This window comes from Rhinolophus sinicus, chromosome 11, assembly GCF_057876585.1.
Source record: "Rhinolophus sinicus isolate RSI-liver-muscle chromosome 11, RSI-T2T, whole genome shotgun sequence".
Taxonomy (NCBI): domain Eukaryota; kingdom Metazoa; phylum Chordata; class Mammalia; order Chiroptera; family Rhinolophidae; genus Rhinolophus; species Rhinolophus sinicus.
The window spans coordinates 18,865,295-18,889,048 of record NC_142511.1 but is presented as its reverse complement, the minus strand read 5'-3'; the positions used below and the strand labels follow the sequence as shown (position 1 = coordinate 18,889,048).

At 35.3% G+C, this 23,754-nt stretch overlaps 1 protein-coding gene across 4 annotated transcripts in view; it reads left to right on the top strand.

Annotated features, from left to right (window-relative positions):
• Window positions 1–21,570, top strand: part of SYT14 (synaptotagmin 14) — a 183,697-nt gene extending 162,127 nt beyond the window's left edge. For 2 of the 4 annotated variants that reach the window (XM_019714488.3, XM_074322503.2), the window contains 3 exons: window positions 7,778–7,967; window positions 10,701–10,757; window positions 12,029–21,570. In XM_019714488.3, the coding sequence (XP_019570047.3) occupies window positions 7,778–7,967; window positions 10,701–10,757; window positions 12,029–12,342 (561 nt within the window). In that variant the 3' untranslated portion in view covers window positions 12,343–21,570. The remainder of the gene's footprint in view (window positions 1–7,777; window positions 7,968–10,700; window positions 10,758–12,028) is intronic. The other 2 variants (XM_019714489.3, XM_074322505.2) reach the window with 1 other exon arrangement.
• The last annotated feature ends 2,184 nt before the right edge of the window (window positions 21,571–23,754 follow it).

Below are 23,754 nucleotides of genomic sequence, written 5' to 3'. Positions count from 1 at the left end.
AAAGATTCTCATAAAGGAAAGAGAAAAAGAAAAAAAGATGGTTGGGTTTCAAAAGGAAGTTGTACTCAACTTCAGGGACCATATGTAACTCTCCTGGAGTAATATGTATTTGATGGGAAAAAAATACATATATACGTATGTATGTGTGTTTATATATGTGTGTGTATGTGCATATGTGTGTTTTGCTGAATTCATTTTAACAGTGCTTAATTTGGAATTTTGGCATATATGTTTATAAGTGGGATTGGTTTATGATTTTTTCTTATGTTCTTGTCTAATTGGTGTCAAAATTACACAAGTCTCAAAAGATAAGTTGGGTGCTTTTGTTTTTTTCATTTTCTGAAATAACTTACATGGCATAGGGGTTATTTGAGAGTATGAGAAAAATTTATATACTTTATAAACATCTCACAAGCATATATGCAGAAACAAATTAAATATGTTCATATTGAATACAGAGAAAATATTACATATATATATCTCACACATGACATACATATCAGAGGTGCCAAAAGAATTTATAGAAGTGGACACTTTGGTCAGCGTTGCTCAAGCAGTAGTTCGCCATAATCAGAAGTGTCTGGACACTGATGGTAACCACTTTGAGCACCTCTTGTAATTGCAGAAGTCAAACGTGACTTGTATTCATCTTTTGTTATCGGTACATATTGAGTATTACAATTTTAATACAGTTTTTCTTTCTTAATATATGTATACATTTTGGGGAACCCCCACATATATATATACACACATGCATACACTTTTTCGAGTATATAATACACAAATTTTGATCAGAGCTGGAATTTTTCAGGATCATTTCTACATGGTGCTGTAGTCAAATATTGGTAATACAAAATATTTTGTTTGCTTCACAATTAATTTTTTAATATCTTAAATCTTAACAGTACGTTCAGTTTTCCATGTTAACATGAAAAAGCTTTCTTTATGAAAGAGAAAGTGAGAATTTTCTACCTTTTTCCCCACTATCTGATCCCTAACCTGAATGTCACAGCTCTGTTCACAGAATCATCTTTTCCTCGTCAGTGGCTCTTGAAAGGCTAATGGCTGCAGACCAAAGCCACAGAGAGTGTGAGGGAAGTAGTCACAATTGGAGCGACGGCAGCAACATTGCCAGCTCCTTAGTAAGGTGGGCAATAGTCCTCGCTGAAGGCCAAGGGAAAAAAGCAGGGACAAACCCCTCAGTTGAATGGGCTCTGTAGTAGACATCCGTTTCTCCTGCCTGGCATCCATATCTTCTTGTGGCCACAGTATTTTGCTTGGGATACCAACCTGCTCCTGTACTTCTGATGAAGTGACTTTATTCCAAAGCCCGGGAATGCAATCTCCTGGCCCTTAGTAGCCAGTTCTGGGTTTTGGTTGGAGCAGTCAGGATGCTATCTTCCTCTTTCCTACAACACCGAGCTGCTGAAAACTATCTGGCAACTAGGAGCGAAGCGTCTGCCTGAGAATAACACAAGTTGGGGAAACAAACCTGAGAAATGGAGGAGAACTCGTGCCTAGGGACACAGATTGGGGCCTGGATCAGTGAGTACCTGAAGCTGCGTGTGCTAGTTCTGGTGTTCCATAAGCCAGTGGATTCCCTTGCAGTGCTCAGGCCAGTTAAAGTTGGGTATTCTGTTGCTTGCAAACACAAGTATCCTGACTCCGATACCACTCTGAAATGTAAACTACCCAACCATGCCCTGCTCACCCCAGTAAGTTATCCTTTAGAGTCACCTGATGTTTTTACAGCTACCAAAATGCAAAATGGCTCTCCTTTACATTGGATTAGGGAGGAAGTAGGGTGGAAGGGGGGACAAGATTTACAGCAGTTCCACAATTCTTGTTTCTCTTTCCTGGAATTGCCTCTAGTTGTCTCTTCCTTACCTAGCCTGATAAATGCTCAGTGCCTTGGGGCTAGGAAAAGGCTCTGAGGAAGGAGGCCCGGCTGTGGACAGTGAAACTCTCCGTTACTGCCCGCTCCAACACTGCGGTGAGGGGCTTCTGTCTTGCTACGTTAGCACTCTCTGTGCCTCATCGCCCCTCATCAGAAAAGTCTAACGGAAGTATTTCATGTGTAAAATAAACTGAAAACCAGAGAATATCTTCCAGCCACAATGAAAATAAATTGAACAGAAGCTATTAAACTTATAGCAATTACTGTACAGTTCAGTTTTACCTTAAAAATATTGAGTATAGGTGAAGGTGAAAGGAAGGTGAGTATTGATGAAGGAAGGTGAAATCAGTTTAGTGTCCAGCTATTTACTTTAATAGGAGTCCTTTGTATTTTTAATCTCACCTTTTTCTCTCTCTGTTTACAAGTTTCCACCGAATTGTAACCTATTAGCACCATGAAGGACCTGTAATGGCCCATACGCACTAATTCTGCTTACGGTACACATTATGTAGAGCTTATTCGTTTCTCTGAAAAATTTACTTTTTTCTATTTTCACAGAATTGCTTATAATCTTTCACCCTAGGGCAGAAGACTCAGGGGAAAGGAGAGGACGTGTTAAAAAGAAATAAAATATTATGTTTGATAGGAAACAGTTTACTTTGGGGAGCCAGTGGGACTGTTCCTGTAAGGAGACCTAATGGCTATTGGGAGCCATTTGACTTTGGGTTAATCAGCTGCAGTTGCTGCCACCGAGGCAAGCCCTCATTATGAATTAATGATGGGGTCTGCAAAGAGAGTAGACAGCGAGGCCTGAATGCACACCGAATGGAGCAGCATGCCCTGAGGAATAGTCAGAGGAAAGATGCCACTGGAGCATATCGTTCGTACCTGTATTTAATTTGTCTTTACTGCAGTTACTCTGTGTGAGCTAGTGTGTGCTGCTTTGGTTGTGCTCAGGGATCCCCTCAGATGCCACACTGACACTGTCCTGGATCGGCAGTTTCACTGATGGCAATGGAAATGCCGCAAGGTTAGCACTTTTCCTAAGGTATAAATTCATAATGAACTTTTTTAGACCATAGTTTTTTCTTCTGTTAAACACTACTGTATTTCAAGCGAACTTACTAAAATGGAGTGTGAACACTTCTTGCTCTCCTATTGGGCTTGAAGTCAAGACAGGCCTTTCCCAGGACTTTCTTGGGACATCACTTTGTTGCCCCAAATTGGCAATATGACGTCTGTGTTGATAAGAAAATATTCGGTTCACATCTGACAGTAGGTTAAGGTGAAAAATACTATAGTATGAAAAATGTATTTCACAGTAGTCTAGCAGATGCCGCTAGTGTAATAGCCTAATGTAGCAAGTGCACCAAATGTGTGCCAGCATGTTTCTGACACGGTTTTCTTAAGCAATGATGTATCCTAACTGAAACTTACTAAAATTATGTTTTCTCCTCCAACTGTCATGCAAACATACCAAACTATGTGTTTTGTGTACCCATGATTTATGAATATGAGATGTATATTCCTTTTGGCTTTCTCCTCTGTGGCTTAGAGTTAAATTTGAAAATATGATTTTATCCCTCTGAATATTAGTCCAGTGAGTTAATCCAGTTCCCAGGTATGTATTAATTCTCCTTCATCACTCATAGAGCCAACAGTAAATTCAAACTTGAAGATTTGCATAAAACATTTTTTAAAATCTAAATCTAAAAAATTTTACATCTGAAAGTCTGTTATAAAAAATAGTGTTACAGTCTTTTTTTTATTTTTAACTCATGGAGTAAATCCCTTGAGAAATCGTCAAAGAAAGTCCTAAGTGTTTGTTTTCATCACTGTATGTTAATTTGTATATATTATATCCTTGTATCATATAATTCTTTCATTAAACCTTTTGTGTGTTTGTGTAAAACCCAGAACATTAGAAAAGTACGGAAAAGTGGAAATATACAACCCATGTACCTGCCGTCCTGGTCAAGAAATAAAACTCTACCATTATCCCCAGAAGACTCCAGCATGCCCTTCTCTCCCCACCCCCGGAGTTAACCACAATTTTAACTTTTACATTGATCACTTTCTTGCTTGCTTTATAGTTTTACCCCCATTCATGCTTCCGAAATACTATGGCTTAGTCTTGCCTGGTGTTTGGTTTTTGGTTTTCATCTTGTTGTTGAATTTACGTAAATGGAAGGATACAGCTAAGTATCCTTTTAGGTTCAGCATTTTTTCACAAAATCATGTTTGTAAATATAGTTATAGTTAGTTTTTATTGCTGTATGGTGTATATAGACTGGGTGTACAGTATAGTTGCTGTATCGTATGAACTCACCACAAATTATCCATTCTGCTGTTGGGGTCATTATAAATAATACTGATAGGGACATTCCTTTGTATGTCTCTTGATAAACACTGCGCATATATCTAATGGGTATAGAGAGAGAGGAGTGGAATTGCCCGGTCATAAGGTATGTGTATTTTCAACGTCTTTTAAAAGCCATGTCACTTTACCACCAGAGGAATGTGAGTATTCCCATTGCTTTGTGTCCTCACCACTTAACCATTTATTTACTGTGTAGTATTACTCAATGGTTTTGATTTCCATTCCTTTGATTACTAATGAAGTTGGGCATCATTTCATATATTTATTGGCCCTTGTTTTATGAACGTGGTGGTTCAAGTGTCTGTTTGTGTATTGTGTTGTCTTTTTCTTACTGATTTGTAGGTGTTCTTTACATATTCTGAATTTGAGCTAATTATGGCACTATGTGTATTGCAGACCTCTTCTCCCACTTGGTTGTTTGCCTTTTGACCATCCTAAAAGTCTCTGTTGAACCTCAGAAATTCTTAATTATAATGTTGTCAGATTCACCAAACTTTTTCTTTATGAATAATGCTTTTGTGTCCTCTTTAGGAAGTCTTTCCTTACCCTGGAATCATGAATGTAGTACCCTATGTTAATGTATAGATTTTTCACTTTATGTTTTGTATTTAGGTCCAGAATTGAGTTTTTGGCATGTTTTTATGCAGGGGTTAATTTTCATTTATTTCTGTGTGGATAATCTGTTGTTCTACCACTGTATATTTTAAAAATTATCCTTTCCCCATTGCTAGGTAGTTTCACCTTTGTTGTAAATTAAGTGTCTATATATTAGATTAATTTGTGGGCTTTCTAGTCTTTTAGTGTGTTTTACATTGTTTTTGTCACATTGTCTTAAATAATATAGCTTATATAAGAGTAAATTTTGATACTCACCAGAGCAGGGACTCATCTCTTGTATATTTTATTTTATTATTTTTATTGTGGTTAGAGCATTTAACATGATGTCTCCCTTTAACACATTTTTCGGTGTACAGTACAGTATTAACTATAGGTTATAGCAGATCTCTAGAATGATTCATCTTACGTAACTGAAACTTTATACTCACTGAACACAACTTTCCATTTCTCCCTCCACCCAGCCCCGGGTAGCTGTCATTCTATTCTTTGCTTCAATGAGTGTTACTATTTTAGATACCTCATGTAAGTGGAATCATGCATTATTTGTCGATGAATGGCTTATTTCACTTAGTATAATGTCCTCCGGGTTCATCCATATTGTCACATATGGCAGTATTTCCTTTTTTTTTAAGGCTGAATAATATTCCATGGTATGTCTATACCACATACATTGTAGAATTAGCTTGTCAAAATCCTCAAAGAAATCTGTTGAGATTTTGATTGTGATTGTATCAATTTGAATCAATTTACAGAGAATATTAGAAAATTGAGCCTTTTACTATGTTAAAATAGTATATGTACTTTTAAATATCTCTCAGTAATATTCTATTTTTCTGTACAGAGGCCTTGCATATCATTTGTTATAATTATTCCTAGATATTTTATATTTTATATTCTAGTAAACCCTAAAGTAAAATCAATATTTTCAGATTTGTTGCTGATGTTCAGCAATGTATGGATTTAAAATTTTGATGTTTGTATGCAACTGTAACTCGTCTGCAGACTTGTTTAGATTTCACGTGTTGTACATAATTGCGTAATCCGCATATGATGACAGTTTCACCTCCTCCTCTTCCAGTCATTATATCTTTTAGTTCATTTTGTTGCCTTTAGTAAGGCTAGGACTTCCACGGGCTGGAATCTCCACTAGTGTTACTAAAAGTGGTAACAGTTGGCATCATTTTCATCCCCAATTTCAAAGGGGGACACATTAAAATTTTTTTCTACTAAGTGTGATGTTACAGGTTGTCCGATTTAGTTTGTTCATCGTTATTAAGGGTTTTGAATCTAAGTTCATCAATGAGAAAACCCTGTAATTTTTTTATAATATCCTTTTCAGGTTTCAGTGTGAAGGTTTTGTTAGGTTCTTAAAGGAAACTAGGATATGTTTCCTCCTTCCCTACTACCTGAAAGAGTTTGGATAAGACTAGCATTTCATTGGAATTCACTAGTGAAGCCATCTAGCTAAAGTTTTTTAGTTTCGTTTGTTGTTTGTTTTGGAAAGGTTTTTCATTGCAAATTCGACTTCTATAAGACTTTTTTAGATACTCTATTTCTTCTTGTGTCCATTTTGGTTAGTTATAGTTTTCTAGGAATATGTCTGTTTCATAAAAATATCAAATCTACTTGAAGGAAGCTGTTCATACTATCCTTTTATCTTTTTATGATCTGTAGAATATGTAGTGATGTCTCATTTTTCATTCTTTATATTTGTTATTTGGGCCTTCTCTCTTCTTTTTTTTTTTTCCTTAGTTGGACTCTCCAGTGTTTATTTTTTAGTAGTCTTTTCAAATAACTTATTTTCATTATTATTTGGTTACACATGGGTTATTTAGAAGTGTATCCTTAATTTCTAACATATGGGGATTTTTTTTCTTCCCTGGAAGATAGCTTGGATTTCTAGTTGATTAAAAAACATATTCTGAATGATTTCCATCATTTGAAATTCATTGTTATTTGCTTTGTTTTTGTAAAAATTCCACTGTGAGCTTCAGAAAATGTATATAGTCTGTAAGGTATATATGGTGTTCTACATATTATTAATACCATTAGGTCAGAAGATTTGTGATATTCAAATCTTCTATATCCTTACTACATTTATTTGTCTATTTGGTCAGTTACTGAAAGCAGTGTGCTGTGAAGTCCCCACTGGTTGTGAATTTACCTAGTTCTTCTTCTAATTCTGAAAATTTTGCTTTATGTATTTTGAGCCCATGTTATTAAATGCATGCAAATTTGGAATTACTTTATCTTCCTGGTGTAATTGAAAGTGTTATCAGTATTGAGTGTATCTTTATCTCTAAGTGATGGTTATTGCCTTAAAGCTAATCTTCACTTGATATTAATGTAGCTACACCAATTTTCTTTTGGTTATTGTTTGCATGGTAAATATTTTCCCATCCTTTTCAACTTTCTCTATCTCTGGGTTTTACATATTGGTTTATAAATAGAGAATTGTTTTATCTTGTTTATTTAATCAAAGTATGCCAGTCTTTGTCTTTAAAGACACAGTTAAGACATTTACTTTTAATGTAATTGAGTCTAAATCTGTGTCAGTCTTTCAAGGTCAGTAAGTCTTTAAACAACATTTTTTTACATTCAGAAAATAGTTCATTAACACCTAGGGGTTAAGAAATGTATCTTCTCTGATTTGTATATAAATATGAAGGGATTTATGAAACCTTCTCATCTCCTATTATTTGTTCGACTACTAGATCCAGGGACTAAAATATGCTAAGAACAACATTTCTAATCTAGTGTTTTGGGTATTTTGCTTGCAACTCTGGTCTTTATTGTGATTTACCTGCCTAATTCCAATAAACATAGCATTAGCAAGGTATCTTTTTTACAAAATACTATAAAGATGCCACTTTTGATTGCAGGGCTGCGACTCCCAAGTGAGCATGTCAGAAGTATCCTGTAGTGAAAGTGCATCCTCGTGTCACTCTCTTGAACACGGCTCAGTTCCAGAAATCCTCATTGGCCTGCTTTATAATGCCACAACTGGAAGACTATCAGCAGAAGTCATAAAAGGCAGCCACTTCAAAAACTTGGCAGCAAACAGACCACCCAGTGAGTGAAAAAAAAAAAAAATCTTTTTTCATTCTAACGTTTTCTGCACTTATGAGACTTTCAGTGTGAGGGCCTTCAATCCTATCATTTAGTCTTAACCGATCAAAATGAAATGGAATAATCATCAGCTAATCTGTGTTATGTTTTCTATTTCCAGTCACTTGGGAAGTAGAAAAATTTGAAATTCAAAATATTAATTGTAAGGTGACAAGAATTTTAATTAATTTTTCATGGTGTCAGCAGAATAAATTCTTCCTATCATAGCTGTTATCTTCTAATGCCAGAAAAAGTTACAGGGTTTTTTTAAGTTAATACTATTCCACAAATATAATCAGGAATGCTTATAGCTACTGTTGTTACCTGGAGATGAATGTTGTATTTTCTGTCTGCATGCAGTACTATGAAATAATGTATAAACTTCTATATTTTTCCTTCTTTTCTCGCATAACAATTTAAGAAGAAACTGTTTCTTCACATTTTTCCTCCTTTAAATGATAAATCCACACTGCCACCAGAGTCTTTTCCTAAAGGGAATGTGCTTTGCCTCTATGCAGACAAACAGAACAAAGAATAGTTTGATACCCAAAATGCTGAGAAAGGAATGCTAGGCGGTAAACCTCTGCCCTGCTATGTGTCTCTCACTCTTCTATCTCCTTTTCCCTCTCCCAGCTCCGGGGTGTGCATAAGTTGTGGGAGTACAGATAAATTACCACCCACTATACCTCCCAAACTGTTGGTTTATATCTGTAGACATATACTAGGAAAGTGGCAGCTTCTTTATACTTCTCTAAAATTAAAGCTGTGAATGCCCTAACTAAAAATCTGAAAGGAAATCTTGAATAATAATGGCCACCTCCAATTTCTTTAAAGATTTCTCACTGACTTTCTCAAAACAATCTTTTACTCCAGGTATCAAATAGTTCTTGAAGGAGGGGAAACTTTTTCCACCCTTGAATTAAACTAACTTTACTTGTAAATGTGCTAAAAATTCTTTCTTCAAAGTGAAAAGTCATTAAGTAAAAACATACGTGGTTTGTCCTAAGTAGTTTTGGAAACCTTGCTTTTTACATGCATCATGGAATGTATCTATCCCTGAATTAAAAGTCAGAAGGCCTGGGACAGTTGGTTAGCTCAGTTGGTTAGAGTGCAGTGCTCTTAACAAGGTTGCCGGTTCGATCCCCACATGGGCCACTGTGGGCTGCGCCTGCCACAACTAGATTGAGACAACTGCTTTACTTGGAGCTGATGGGTCCTGGGAAAACACACTTAAATAAATAAAATTCAAAAAAACTTTAAAAAATCAGAAGGCCAAAACTATATTTATATTTCTACCCTTGGACAAGTGCCTTAACTCCCCTAAGTCTGTTTCCTTGTATGTAAAATTATGGTTGTCTCTCTCACAGAGTAACTGTGAGACTCAGATCAGATAAAGGGGCATGAAAGAAGGATGGAATTATCATTGTCCCCTTTCTCTTTTTCAGAAGGGAAAATTCAGAGGGAGGCAAAAAGCAATTGCTAGAATAAACAGTGTGACTTGGTTATCTTCATTAATACACACTTAAAATGCAAACTCAAATGGCCTGAGAAGTAACTTAAATAAGCGAAATTTGTAGATTAAAAATAAGCACGGAGGCCTGACAAATGCGAGGGTGCACCCTGCGTTACGAAGTTCAGATTCAAAAAGTTGTTGAACACTGAGACAGAGAAACAAAATATTATTTGGGGTTGTGTTTAGCCACAAGCTATCAGTTTGCCAATCCTGCTTTAGCTAATAGCTTACTTTTTTGACACATAGTTAACTTGAGATGCTAAAAAGGAGCAGAATGAAATATGTTTGCCTTTCTGCCCTTGTTCTATCCACTGTGATAGAAACAGAGAAACACTAATGAGAACTAAAATGAAGGGAAGGGAGTAGAGGCAGGGCGAATAATAAACAGGTCGAGAGATTAGCATCCACAACGTGAAGTAGGTCTTTCAGGTTTTACTCGTAACGAGTAGGTTATAGCAATTTCCATTATTTTAGAATTAAATCTTCAGTATCAGGATGGTTAGCTGGGAGCTAGCTAGTCAGCAAATATAAGTTGACATTAAAATTAATTACATGAAGTATTTATAAAGTAAAACATAAGACAATTTTATCAGTTTGTTTTATACTGTATATATTACGCAAGATTGTGACCCTTCATATATACCTGGGTTCTAAGCTTTGAGCTGTGTTTTAATCCAATTTTTATCCAAAGAAACAATGGCAATATTCAAGAGCAAATGATAGTTCTATTTTATTTTGTATAACTTAGTTTTCTATTATATTGAGAGTAATAAAAGCATTTGAAATATTAAAAATATTAAATATTGCATGGATAAACTTTAACATTTAGTGCAATAATAATGATCCTATAATGACTTGTATTCAGTCTTTTATAGCCTGATAATTTGCATGATTCTATGTTCAATGTGCTTTAGACCAAGAGGATATCATTATAAAGATGTCCCCCTTTAAAACAGTGTAATTTTTGTTTAAGATTACACAGTGACCTTAAAAATTCTCATTCCATGAATTTTACCCAACAACCCTTTTGTTCAACCCTCTACCTGAATTAAAATGCTAAAGTTTTGTGTTTTCCACTCCAGTGAACAGTGTTTCCTCTTTAATTCTAACCTTTGACCCTCTTTCACCCAACAATTGACATCTGGTCATTATTTCTTTTACTGCTTTCCACCCCCTGTTGTCAGATGGACTGTTCTGTTGTCTAAAACACTTGATAGGTGGACAGGTTTATATAATCCGAGGTGAGTTCCTGTAGAGGCTAATTGGATGTTGTCTTTTCATGCGAAAACAAAATACCCTAAAACTTGCCAGCAGTGAAGCTGTCCACCATGTTGGTTTCAAAAAAAAAATGCACATTTATTATCTGTGGTACTTTAAATAAAACTAACTTAGAATTTATCTCTGATTATGGATGATGGTATTCAGAGTATCTGTAAAACAAGCAAAACTTTTTAAATTAAAGGTTTTATTTTTCATTCACTGTATTTTGATTCATACAACAGAAATAGTTACTTCATGAGAAATACTGTAATTTTCATTAAAATGAATTGAAATTTTGATACGAAGTACACATGATGGATCAACATGCTGAAGGTCACTTGCATGAGTCGAAAGAACTTGAAAACAGAGTTGTTTGGAGAGAGGGTTTATTTTCCAAATGATCAGGCAATGAACTGTTGTGTTTCACTCTGCCCACTAAACATCACATCAGTTGTTTTTTTTTTTTATAATTCATGAAAATAGTTGATACCATATGTAAAGTCTGACACTGAATTGTGCCAAAAAGGAATCCTATAATACTTATTTTAAGTGTCTAAAAAGCACATTAAATGTACTCTTGCATGAAACCAGGAGAAAGTTTTACTTGATTTGCTGAACTTGGAGCCCTTAATGCATTTGGCTTCACGTTGGCCCTTAAATGTTTTTAAAATACAATTAAAAACCACATCCATGCAGAGATTTTTTTGACATTTCATCCTAAGCTGTTTTTATGTCATCTTTGCATTCTTGTCTTCCTCTGTTCCTCTTTACCATTTGCCTTCATTTCTGTTTGTTTGTTTCTTCTTACTCTCTGAAAACACAGTGGAATGCTTTACAGTGTTGTGGCTAATTGAGCTTGCTAAGTGTCTATTAATGCTATGACGTCCTGCTTAGTGAAGCTAAATGGGGATGGGGATGGGGATGGGGATGGACAGGGTGGTTGTGGGAGGTGGAGGATGGGGTGGCGGGTGGAGGAAGGAGAATGAGGTATACCTTTAAAATCTAACAGGAATGTAGAAATAGTGAGGTTCAGCTATGAGTACCCCCCAAAGATCTTCTGCCTACTTAGCATTCTCTGTACCTGTCGCTTTCATAGGCATCTGCAATCAAATGGAATTAGTTAAATTTCCATTAAACATGGTATACACCATATCCTTATAAAGTATAAATACCTAATCTCAGCAAATGTTACAAGAAAGATGTTTTTAGTTTGTTTCAAATGACATCTGTGGTGTGTTGTTTTTTTCTGTAGATACATATGTTAAATTAACTCTACTGAATTCCATGGGTCAAGAGATGTCCAAATGCAAAACATCCATCCGCAGAGGGCAGCCAAATCCAGTCTACAAGGAAACTTTTGTTTTTCAAGTGGCCCTATTTCAGCTCTCTGATGTGACACTCATACTGTCTGTGTATAACAAACGCAGCATGAAAAGAAAAGAGATGATAGGCTGGATTTCTTTAGGCCTGAATAGCTCTGGAGAAGAGGAACTCAATCACTGGACTGAAATGAAAGAGTCAAAAGGACAGCAAGTGTGTAGATGGCATGCACTGCTAGAGTCATGATGAGTGGGACACACGTGCAATGGCAATCCCAGGCAGCGTGATTTCCGATGACGGCGTTACTGTTTTTACCTAGTCACCATCAGAAGAGTTCTTCTTTGAAGAATCATCTTCATTCTAACAACATGTTTTAAATTCTGTGGAAAGAACATCTAATACTGACATAAGTGAAGACAGGATATGCCTCTGGTCGAGCTTGTTGGGGAAAACGAAAAACTTATCTCGTCGTTGTTAAGCTAACAGTCCTCCAGACTTTTAAGAACATGCTTTTGAAGTTCATTTCACTTTAGCAAAAGAGCCAGTCATCTCATGAAACATCCAAACTATAAACGATTTTATAAATTAGAATTTTTAGTTGCAACACGGTTTTAGCCTCACCCTACATGTTATCCATAAAACATATTTTGACTGGCTCGTCCCAGGTGTTTGAAATGAAAGTAGTTCTCCAACTCTGTCATAAGTCATATTTAATGTTGAAGGGTTTCAGCCACGTTGGAAATTGTTTTATTTCAGATGTTTTCCCTTTGTGCACTTAGTTTCATCGTGCCTCCGTTCTTCTCAATGGCACTAAATCTAAGTGCAAGCAAGATCTCATTTTCACAAAGGAATTTTTTTAAAATGTTCTTTTAAAAACTCATTTCTTCATTTACCTCTGCTTTTGCCTGATCCAAAGAGACCAAGTCTCTGTACTGGTCCCTTGCAAGTCTTTTAGACAGGTTGTACTGTAGAACTCTGTAACTTTCTGTTGAAAGCACTTCCTGTATTCCTGTATTCCAATGTAGGAAGCTAATAGAGCAGGACCTTACTTTCAAATGTCTTTCAATGATTGACTCTTTCAAATTGTAGTAATGTGCAAATACATTTTTTACAAACTAAAAAATATAGTAGATAAGTTGTTGAAAATTGAACACAATTCAAGTTAAAGAAAATTTTAATGATCTGCTCTGAGTATTTAGTAACCAACACTGCATAAAGCAGATAGCATTCAAATAAGAAACTGTTGTCTCTCTAAATCTTCACTTTTACTTCAGTTTGTATTTGTGATATAAAGACTCTCCAGTTCTCGGTTTGAACCAGAATATCATGTTCAAAACAGTTCTGAGATTCCTTATGAAGTTTCTAGTGACTTGTGACTAGATTTTATGAAATTTGCAGATACATTCAAGTGATGTCATCCTGTGCCTTTCAAGTAAGTTACATTTGCTTATACAGCTTGAAAGTTGTATTTGCAAAAGTAGGCCTTCGATTTTTATAAATGTAAAGATTCCTCAGAACAGTGTCACAAGCTCTTTATTTCCTCTGAAGTATGTACAAGTTGTAAAATGTGCTGTTTTTTAAATGGCAATGCATTTTCATTAGTTGTTTTTATATTTAGGAACTCTGGTTAATCAGGAATATTATAAGCTGTTTTCTTTATAGTTTTGCTTCTTACCTAATATATAATTTTATGCATATACTTTATTAAATAGAATGTTTTATATATATGAAAAACATTTCTTTTTCTCTTTCTAATTTCTAGTTAAACTAGGCAAAAACAAACAATTTACCAGTTACTAAAAAGCAGTGTGTCATTGTTCCTAGTTACAACTAAGTACTACATAGTATTGTAAGCTAGAACTTGTTATTACCATAATAACAAAACCATGCATAGATATTATTATTTCAACTTGGCTGTACTGAAAGGCCTTAAAAGAAATCCAAAAAGACAGTGAACTCTTAATATTTTCTTAGTTTAAAAAAATGGCAGCTCTATGCATTCATACACATGAATTATAAGATAAAATACAAATGCTAGATTGGGTGACATGAAGTTTCAGAATGTATGTTTAATATAGAGTTACATTAAAGGGGAAAATTCATTCTTTTATGGTTGTATTAATCAGCCTTTCCAGGGTTTTAATAAATGAGTTAGGTTATAAAGTTAGGACATGAATCAAATGGCACAATATCTGACATAAGTAAGTATTTTCAGCAGCAGTATGGAAGGAGATTTGAAGAGGGATATAGACTTTACTGAGACATTAGATTTAGGCATTTGATGCTACAAGTATCTGTTCTGGGTTTGAAACAACTGACTGCATTGCTAACTGGGATCTTCATAATAAAAAGTTACAGTCTTATTTGTAGCTGTAACAAAGCCTCATCAAACACATTATAAAACCAGCTTGGTGCTTTTTCCTTCAGTGAGGAAAAGACCTAGCTAGTTGTTTGTTAAATCTGCCTTTCTTCATGCTATGCCCAGAATTATGTGTGTGTGCTTTGACACATCCTTAGAGGTTTGCCTCATATAAGTATCAAATCCAATATGACCTAAAAATTAATTAACAATTGAAGAAACTTTCAAGAAGGACCTGACCCCCATTCCAGCTGCCAAGTCCTCAAAGACTATGACTTATGTGTATGTGTACCTGTATACACATGCACGTACCTGCACCCCCCCACACACACACACACACACGCACACACATGCACATGTAAAGGTAAAGCCTGGCTTTTTCAGATAACTAAATAGAAAAACATTTATGAAGTTTATGGATTATTTTTATCCTCTGTGTACTTGCTGGAAATTACATTTGGGTTGGGGTGCTATTTGTTGCCATTCTCTTCTACAGCAATATATATATTACACACATACACAGAGGGTGCCAAAAATATGTATACACATTTTCAGAAAGGAAAACTGTATTGCAATTGTAATACTCAATACATACCGATAACAAAAGATGAACACAAGTCACATCTGACTTCTACAATTACAAGAGATGCTCAAAGTGGTTACCAGCATCCAGACACTTCTGACTACTGTGAACTACTGCTTGAGCAACACGGACCAAAGGGTCCACTTGCATAGATTTTTTTGGCACCCCCGGTATATATATATATATATATTTATCCTGTGGACTGACACAATTCGAGTAATTACTCCCAAAAGTTTGTCTATTCTTTTAGATAAAGATTAAATAGGGCTCAAGAGACCCACTTCACTCTACTGAATCTAACCTACAAGACAGTACTGCTGCTTTTTTGTGTGCTTGAATTTGCATGAGGTTCAAAGGTACGATCTTATATCACAGTAATTACAGCAAATAGGGGCCCACTGGTGGGCAACAGGTATTGTCTCTGTTGTCTCAGAAACTTGAGAAAGCCCACTTTCTTACCGTTCTCTTAAAACCTCCTAAGTTTTATAACGAAACAAGATAGTCCAATATGGCAGTTGACTGGCATTCATGTAATTCCTGAGCCTGGAGTGGCAGACTTTGTCTCCCAAATGAGCTACAAAATACAGTTATTTATTACTGCCCAGGAAACAAAATGTCCTTGAAATCAGTAAAGAATTTTAGTATGATATCCTCTTACCTTTCAGAAATTTTCTTCTATAATCTTAGTCTCCTATGCTGTCCACATTTTGTGTGAAATCCACTTGTATATTTTCTTATTATGCACTCAGTGAATTCTCAATAATGTTGTATTTAGTGACAAAAATAATAAATTGGCCACAATTTTGAAAAAGAAAAACCAGTGGGAAAGTATCTAAACTACCCTGATTAATACATGTGTGTTTAAGGGTAGGGCCTGGTAGGGCAGTTTCATCCAGCCTAGGGCAGATGTTAAATCGTTTTCTTGACACTGTCATCATTTTCATTTCACTTATCAAGTGAATCAGAAGCGTAACCAAGGATTACAAAGTAAGATAGCCCCAGTGGGGAAAAGACCGCAGAATTGAGGGTGTTCTTCAAGATGAAGATGGAGACCAAATGATACAATTTTTCAAGTGCACTTGAGATAAGCTAGTCAAAGGTGTAAATTTTACATGAAGTAAGAGCAGTAGTCACCAACAAATTTGGTTGAAGGTCTCTATCCAGATATGAATAGAAATCACACAAATCCACTTACATAAAATTGCCATTTTTCTGCAGAGACTAGATAATTAATTCGTAGCAATTTTTCCCATTGATATTTCACATAATTGGTTATTACTCAAAACGTTTTATTTCTTACTTTTTTCCCATTTACTGTCCCCAGTTCACCCATGGCCTACACTGGATGTAGCCATCAGTATCATCACCACCAACCAAACTAAATATCAAGCACAAGGTTAAAACATGCTACCGAGTATATATTTTTTTAATTTAAAACATTATTTGTGCCCACCAAAATGTATAATAACAGTGGTAACTGCTGTAATTTACTAAGGTCTACCACAATAATTTGTTATTTTGTTTGATTCTCACAACAATACTCTGAGGTAAGTAATAGTATCAACAGTTTATAGAGGTTAAGCAGTCTTGCCCAAGGTCATTCAGTAAGTAAGTAGTAGAACTAGGGTTAGAACCCATGTATAAATTACTCTAAAACATGAACTATGCATCTTTCATTTGCATCCCTCTTTACTAGCTGCCATAAAAACAGGACAACTATTCATCAATAATCGACCCACTTTAATTGAATGGCAGAACTAGAAAAAGAGAAGGAAAAAAACAAAGAGAGCTTGGGAAAGAAATACAAGACAAAGAAAAGGTTAGAGATTGCTTTTCTTCTCAGGACACATATGGTACTTTTGTGTTACATTTGTAGATGATTGATTTTTGAAGACTTGGGGATTTAATTTATTCTGTCGTTTTAGCCTATACTTCTGTTCTGAAAGTGTATTAATTTATTCTGGTCCTTGTCCACTTTCAGGAATCCAAGATACTTTAATTGTGTACGATCACCTTTCTGCCCTGTGAAGTGGATAGCATGTGTGCATTAGCACATGTCTTGCCCATATCAGTGGTGAGAGGAGACTCTTGTCTTCCTTTGTGTTCTCATTGCAGTTTATTTATGTTTCTTCTATACCCTTTATTAGGGTTTAACTTGGTTAAGGTTATTAAGGTTTAAAGTTAGATTACAGCTAATTTTATTGCATATATCTATTCCTCTTGGTAGTAGTTAATGCCTAGTCGTATCTTTATGTGCCCCTTACTCATAGTAGGCACAGGATAAATACTGAATTGAACTAAATTCCCTATGAAAAAGATGAATAATAATACTGTCCTATGTCTCCATTTTTATGGATTTATTTATTCCTTCATTTCACCTACGTTTATAAGAATACCTACTATGTGCCTTGTATTGTTCTAAGTGCTACAGATGCAGAGGTGATAATAAAGTGGACAGTCTTTGCCCTCGTGGAGCTTGTATTCCAAGGGAGGGAGAGAGACAGGATGATGCAGGGTTAGTAGAGGCGTAGAATACGGAGTTCAAAAAATTCTTCCTGGAGAAGGTAACCCCTACGTTGGGTCTTAAAGAACAAATACAGATTAGCCTCCCATCAAGGAACATAGTCTCTCAAAAGGGCAAAATTTAAAGCAGTGGTTCCCAAACTAGAGTGTGTTTTAAGAATTACTTGAGAGCTTAATTTATATTCCAAAGCCCCTCCGCCAGAGTCTTTCATTTGGTCGGGGGTGGAACCCAAGAATCTACATTTTGTTAAGTTCCCCAGGAGATTCTGTCTAGATTTATTGGTAGAGAATATTGAGCCCGTTACATAGAATTGTTGACAGCAGTGTTTCAGTGCCCAGAGATTGGATCTTTAAGTTTGATAGTGGTAAATAATAATGGGCTTAAGACCAGCATTAGTGCTAGTGACCTTGTGTGTGCTCCCTTAGAAACAAAGATATTTAATGAAAAGACTTAAAAGTGATATTTAATTATGAGTTCCTGTACATTCATTAACATTCAACATAAACTTTTCAAAGTGTTCCTTGGTATGATAAATAAATTCTATTATGCTGGTTTTATGATTCCTGAAAATTCCTTTGGATTATTGTTCAAATATTTTCTTCCAAGCTGTCTTTACAGTCAGTGATAGATAGAAGGCAGAGAGAGAGTCTGAGGAGATATTTATCTTGTCTCTGTCAGTGTTCTAAGCGAAGTAAGACTGACCTTTAAGTAAATGTATAATAGCAGCTGTAGGGGGTGGTATTTTTCATTCTTGTGTATAGTAAGCTTTCTTGCCTTTTATCATCATCCTAACATGGCTTCATGGTCATTTCTCATCAGATAAATGTCATTCCTGGATTGTTCACCAGGAACAGCAATGTTTCTGTCACCTGTGCCCTAATCTCTATTTCCTTGATTGCTTTGGTCTTTCTTAGGGTCTTTTATTTCAAATAACAAGTTAATATAGCAGCCTCAGGCCCTCCTCTTTCTCTAAAAATGAATGTTGTGGACACGGTTTATCCACGTTTCTATTTTCCCTCATCACAAATGTAGTCATACCTCCTTCTCTGGTGCAATATTTTGCAGGAATGTATTTTACATTTTGAAAGTTCTTTTTTCCCAAACAAAGATCTGTGATTAACCCACTTGAAAATGAGGTTATTTGAATATTTGAAATAATATGGTTAAGGAATTAGGCAGTTTTTGTTACTACTGCTGTATCACTGTTTGGTCTGGTAATAGTTTGAGATCTGGTTAATTCAATCTTCATGTGAAAGAGTTCAAGAGACTGGGATTATTAGTGTATTACCAACAATGAATGTAAGAATCGCACTCTTTTCTCTCCCTATTTAGACAAGTATGTATCTCTTTTTAAATGTTCCTTTCTTCCTACCTGCCTCTGTTCCCCACTCCTATTCATAGATATTCACATTAGATAACAGAGTATTGCAGGGCTGACCCGGTACCTATGGAAAAGTGACGCCTGGCTTTTTTCTCTTAGTCAAATGGACTGGACAGCAGGGAGAACCTGACAGGTTTTCTCAGCGACGAGCGAGAGAGCAAAGCGTGACTAGTCAGCACGGCTTTGTTGCTGCTCCTGTAATTGTTACTGCTGTACACTCACCTTGAATGTCATGAAGTACCCTGGCATCGTGTTGTGCGGGCTCGGAGCAGAGAAGGAAACCGCATTATTAATCTAACAAAAGTTGGGCATAATTTTATTGTAGCAGTTCAACCCTTAGTACAGAAAAATTTCTAAATAATTAACTATGAAAAGAAAGTCACTGGTGTGGCAGTGGTTTTGCAAGATTTTTGACATCATTTCAATGTCAATTTGACAGTCTGTATTTTAAATTGTCCTATTATTTTACGGCCCTTTATTATTCTGATTACTGTTTGATATTTGAGTTTGTCTTTTAAATATTCAAGACTGCTTTTAAAAAAGAAAAACCTTAACACCTTTGTTTATTCCTTTAACATGTGATTGCTCACCTGACACTTCACTGTGTTTAAAATGAATACCCAGTGATGAAATATAATACTCCATTATACACTGAAAAAGTCATTTTCTGAAATTTGTTTATATATTCAGATCTTGATAGAATGCTTATTTCCATAAGTCTAAGCAGTTACTATTACATATCACCATTTTGTTTAATGAGAAAAGCCACATTTTCCCTTATCCCTGAGATTTATGGTTTCTCTTGCCTTTCACGTCTGGTTGAAGGGACATGGCTGTGACCCTCTTACCAACACTTCAGTTGTCAGTTTCTGAGGGTGCTCATTTCCCCCAGACGGCATTTTGAGTCACGATGAAGCTTTTCTTACCCTCAGACTAAGTTCTCACCAGTCATTCCTATTCATAACCCCCATTAGTGTTGATGAAAGTAATACATAAGCAGCAATAAAAGAAAAGACCCCTAAAGCATAAAGGATCAATGTCTAGAGCCTTGGTATAGGGTGGCACCCTTACTACCTAAAGGTGATTTCAGTCTCAATAGAGTCTTGGAAGCCAGTTCCTTGGAAATGAGATTTTAGGTCTTTTCCTTTTGCCCTTCTCTCTTCCCCCTCAAGCTTACACATTCTTTTTTATTTTAAATTTTGTGAGGAAGCCTTAAAAAACCCTGGTTTAAAATTTTTCAAACGTTGACTTAACCAGGCAATTTCATAAAAAAGGAAAACTGAAGTAAACACCATAGAGTCTTAGGAAGCCTTTCTTTCTTGGGGGGTGGGATGGTGCTTGTTTTTGTTTGGGACGGTCTTTTTGGATAAAAATTGGGAATATTTATAACATCCTATAAACATGTCAGATTTGTTTTGTGAGAGGAAACCAGAGTAGCTTTTACATATAAATTGGCTCTCTCAGTACCTAAGTATATTTAAACAATTATTTGAAGCACCACTAGAAAATAATGGTGATTCTTCAAACAATATTTTGAAATTATAAGTTCTTTAAATTTACTAAGAAAATTTCCAGTAGTAGCTTGCATTACAAAATTAATTTATGATGTTTCTGTGTAACTTTATTGAGATAACTTGTTTTTGTGGTGAAAATAATACAGTGGCAACAATTTTGAGGAATCTTTAAAGCTGTCATAGAGGGGCAGCCAAATTTTGGATTTTTACTAGAATTTTGGAATAAGAAAGCATCAGTATTACTTTTCAGTTCAATTAGTCTTGATGAAGAACAGTTATTATATGAGTTTTAGGGGTCTTGATAAATGTTGGGATCTATTTTTTAAAAACTGATGATATTCATTACTCCTCAGTACTCTTGCGTTGTGTTGTATTTCTCAAAATAGTGTAATTTTATGGAAACTCATTAATGGAATCTATTATTCAATATCCCCTTACTTTTCTCCTCCCTACTTCCCACCCTTCCGGCCTCCCTCCCTCCCTCCCTCCGTCCCTTCCTTCCTTATTTCTTTCTTCCTTTTCTTTTTTTCTTTTTTGAGGCAAGAAGCTTCCTTGATAGTATAGTTTCTACAGAGCTTTCTTACTTATTTTTCTAATAATGGATATAACAGTGGGATGACGTTTAAATGCTCTGTGAGCAAAACTCTATTAAACAACCTGAAGAAATGCTTGGCTGATTAACATTTCCCTTGGTCTTAAATTGTCTCCAACATATTTTCCGGTGACTCTACACCATTAATGGATCTTATTAAAATATACAAGTGTCTGTATGGTTAGCAACAGTGTTGTATTATTGTCACATATTATGCATTTTTGGTCAAAAATATAAACATGCGTGTGTGAAACAACCCATTTTATAGAATGATCATATATATAATTATTTTCATGTAATTGAAAATGTGCTGTATGTTGCATTTTATTCTCATATATACTTTTCTACTATCTATACACACCGATTGTCTCGGTGCCTTTTTCCTTTTGTATAATTGTATTACGAAAAGAAATTACTGACCTCTGTGTGAACAATGTAAAAACTGTTAAAATTATTAATCCAAGAGATTTTAATGGCAGTTTAATTTTCCAGAGAATAAACTTTTGCGTGGGTTAAAAGTTCCTTTTTTTCACCTTTCTGTAAGAAATCTCTTCACATTTTAGTAGTCACTTGGAATGGGTAAGCATCTGACATCTCTGATGATGACACACGCAAGTCAGCTCTAATTTTTATCACTGACTAATAAGTGTTAATATGACTGTTACAAAAAATAAAATAATGTCAATTGCAAAGTAAACCTCAAATAGATATATGAGGTGTGATCAGAAAATATGGTGGATGTTTAAATTTAAAAAATTTATTACAGTAAAAGACACATTGCTATTAATCCCCCTCAAAAGACTTCCCCTCCCTTCAAACACACTTATCCATCATTCGTGCTGAAGCAGTTCTGGAAGTCCTCTTTCCTGAGTGTCTTTAGTTGCGCTGTCATGGCTGCCTCGCTGTCCTGAATCATTTTGATTTTGGGGAGTCGCATGGTACCAGTTCCTGTGAATAAAGTAGATGAGAACACACCATAATGTTTTTATTTGACAGAACTTGGTGTACCAGAAGCGATGTGTGACATGGAGCCTTTCCGTTGTGATCAGCAAATACGGTGAATGCTGTTGCTGTGCTCCATTCAACGGAAAGGCAGGAACCTTCAATAGGGGAAGTGAGGCATCGAACCTTAGTAACTCTGACACGTTTCAACTTGTTGGGTGTGAGCGATGGTTGAGAGAAGGTGTGTTTTAAAGTGTGTCATATATCTTCCTCCATCATGACAGCATCCCATGTCACACATTGCTTCTGGTATAGGGTGATTTCTGTCAAATAAAAACATTACAGCGTGTCCTCATCCACCTTATTCACTGGATCTGGCACCGTGCAACTTCTGACCCTTCCCAAAGTCAAAATGTTCAGGACATCAAGGCAGCCATGACAACGCAACTAAAAACACAAAAGAACTTCCACAACTGTTTCAGAAAGTGGCAAGAACGATGGTATAAGTGTGTTCGAAGTGAGGGGGCGTGTTTTCAGAGGGATTAATGGCAATGTGTCTTTTACTGTAATATTTTTTTTTATTTAAACATTCACCGTCTTGTTTGATCACATCTCGTATGTAAATGGTATTAAGATCTCAAGTTTGAAAGAAATCTCATTTAAATGTGTTATGAGATTCTTCTATCAAATGTTTGGGTCATATTGTTTTCCTTAATTCTAAGTCAAATCTGACCTCCAAGGAAAATACACTACAAATTTAAACATTTTAAAATAATCTTCTATAAAGTCCATAAATAAACCATGACTGAAACTAAGTAGCTTTAAAATGATCTCAGTATCTTTAGCTGGAATATAAATATGTATACAATATTATTTAGCTTGCTCTTTTATTTAATGTGAATTTGTCCTAATTCATACTGGTATTGTGATTCTGTTTAACAAAATCATTTTCTATTTGGCAATACTAGTTTGTTGATTTTTAATTCTTTTTTATTAGGTGGCTATTGTATTGTTTCCCAAAGACCTTGAGTTTAGATAGTTTTCATATTTCATTGCCATTTTATTTCCAGCAATAAGGACTTATAACAACAGACTTACGTACTATTTTTCCTATTAAAAATAATTTAAACTTTTGGTGCTCTAAAATTGATAGAAATTAAAGCTGTTACATTATCTAATCTCTGATTGTCTTTGAATCTTTAGTTCCATAAGTTAGTCAGAAGCCTTTTTCAGTAAACTTTTTCAAAGAGTAGAACACCAGTGCCCAATTGGTCTGGTTTAATATTTTTTTCTTTTTTGTTAAGAGTTCTCTGTACTAAAATCATGCAAACATGAAACACTTCTGCTTAAACTAAATGGGTTCATAATTTAATCTCCAACAAACTTTAAGGAATTTGTACTCCTTCCCAGTACTTGCTGCTGAATTCTTCCTCTTCTTTCGAACATTCTGGGCTCCGTTATTAAAGCATTTAAGGTTGAATTAGCAAAAATAATAGACTTACAAGTTTACTCCAAAAAAGGTCATATTCATCTGGGTCATGGCTTACTGTCTTTCATAGAATTACAATTGGTATGAAGTGAAATTTCAGCAGAGAAAAAGGTACATGTGCATTCTTACTGGCAAATCATTAAATTATCATTTTTTTGAATTGTTACAGAGAGATTTAGGTAGTAATTCATCATACCATGTTATAGACTTAAGGTTATGTTTTAATTGCAAGTTGATTGTAACTCCTTTCATCTCCAATATGCAAAATAATACT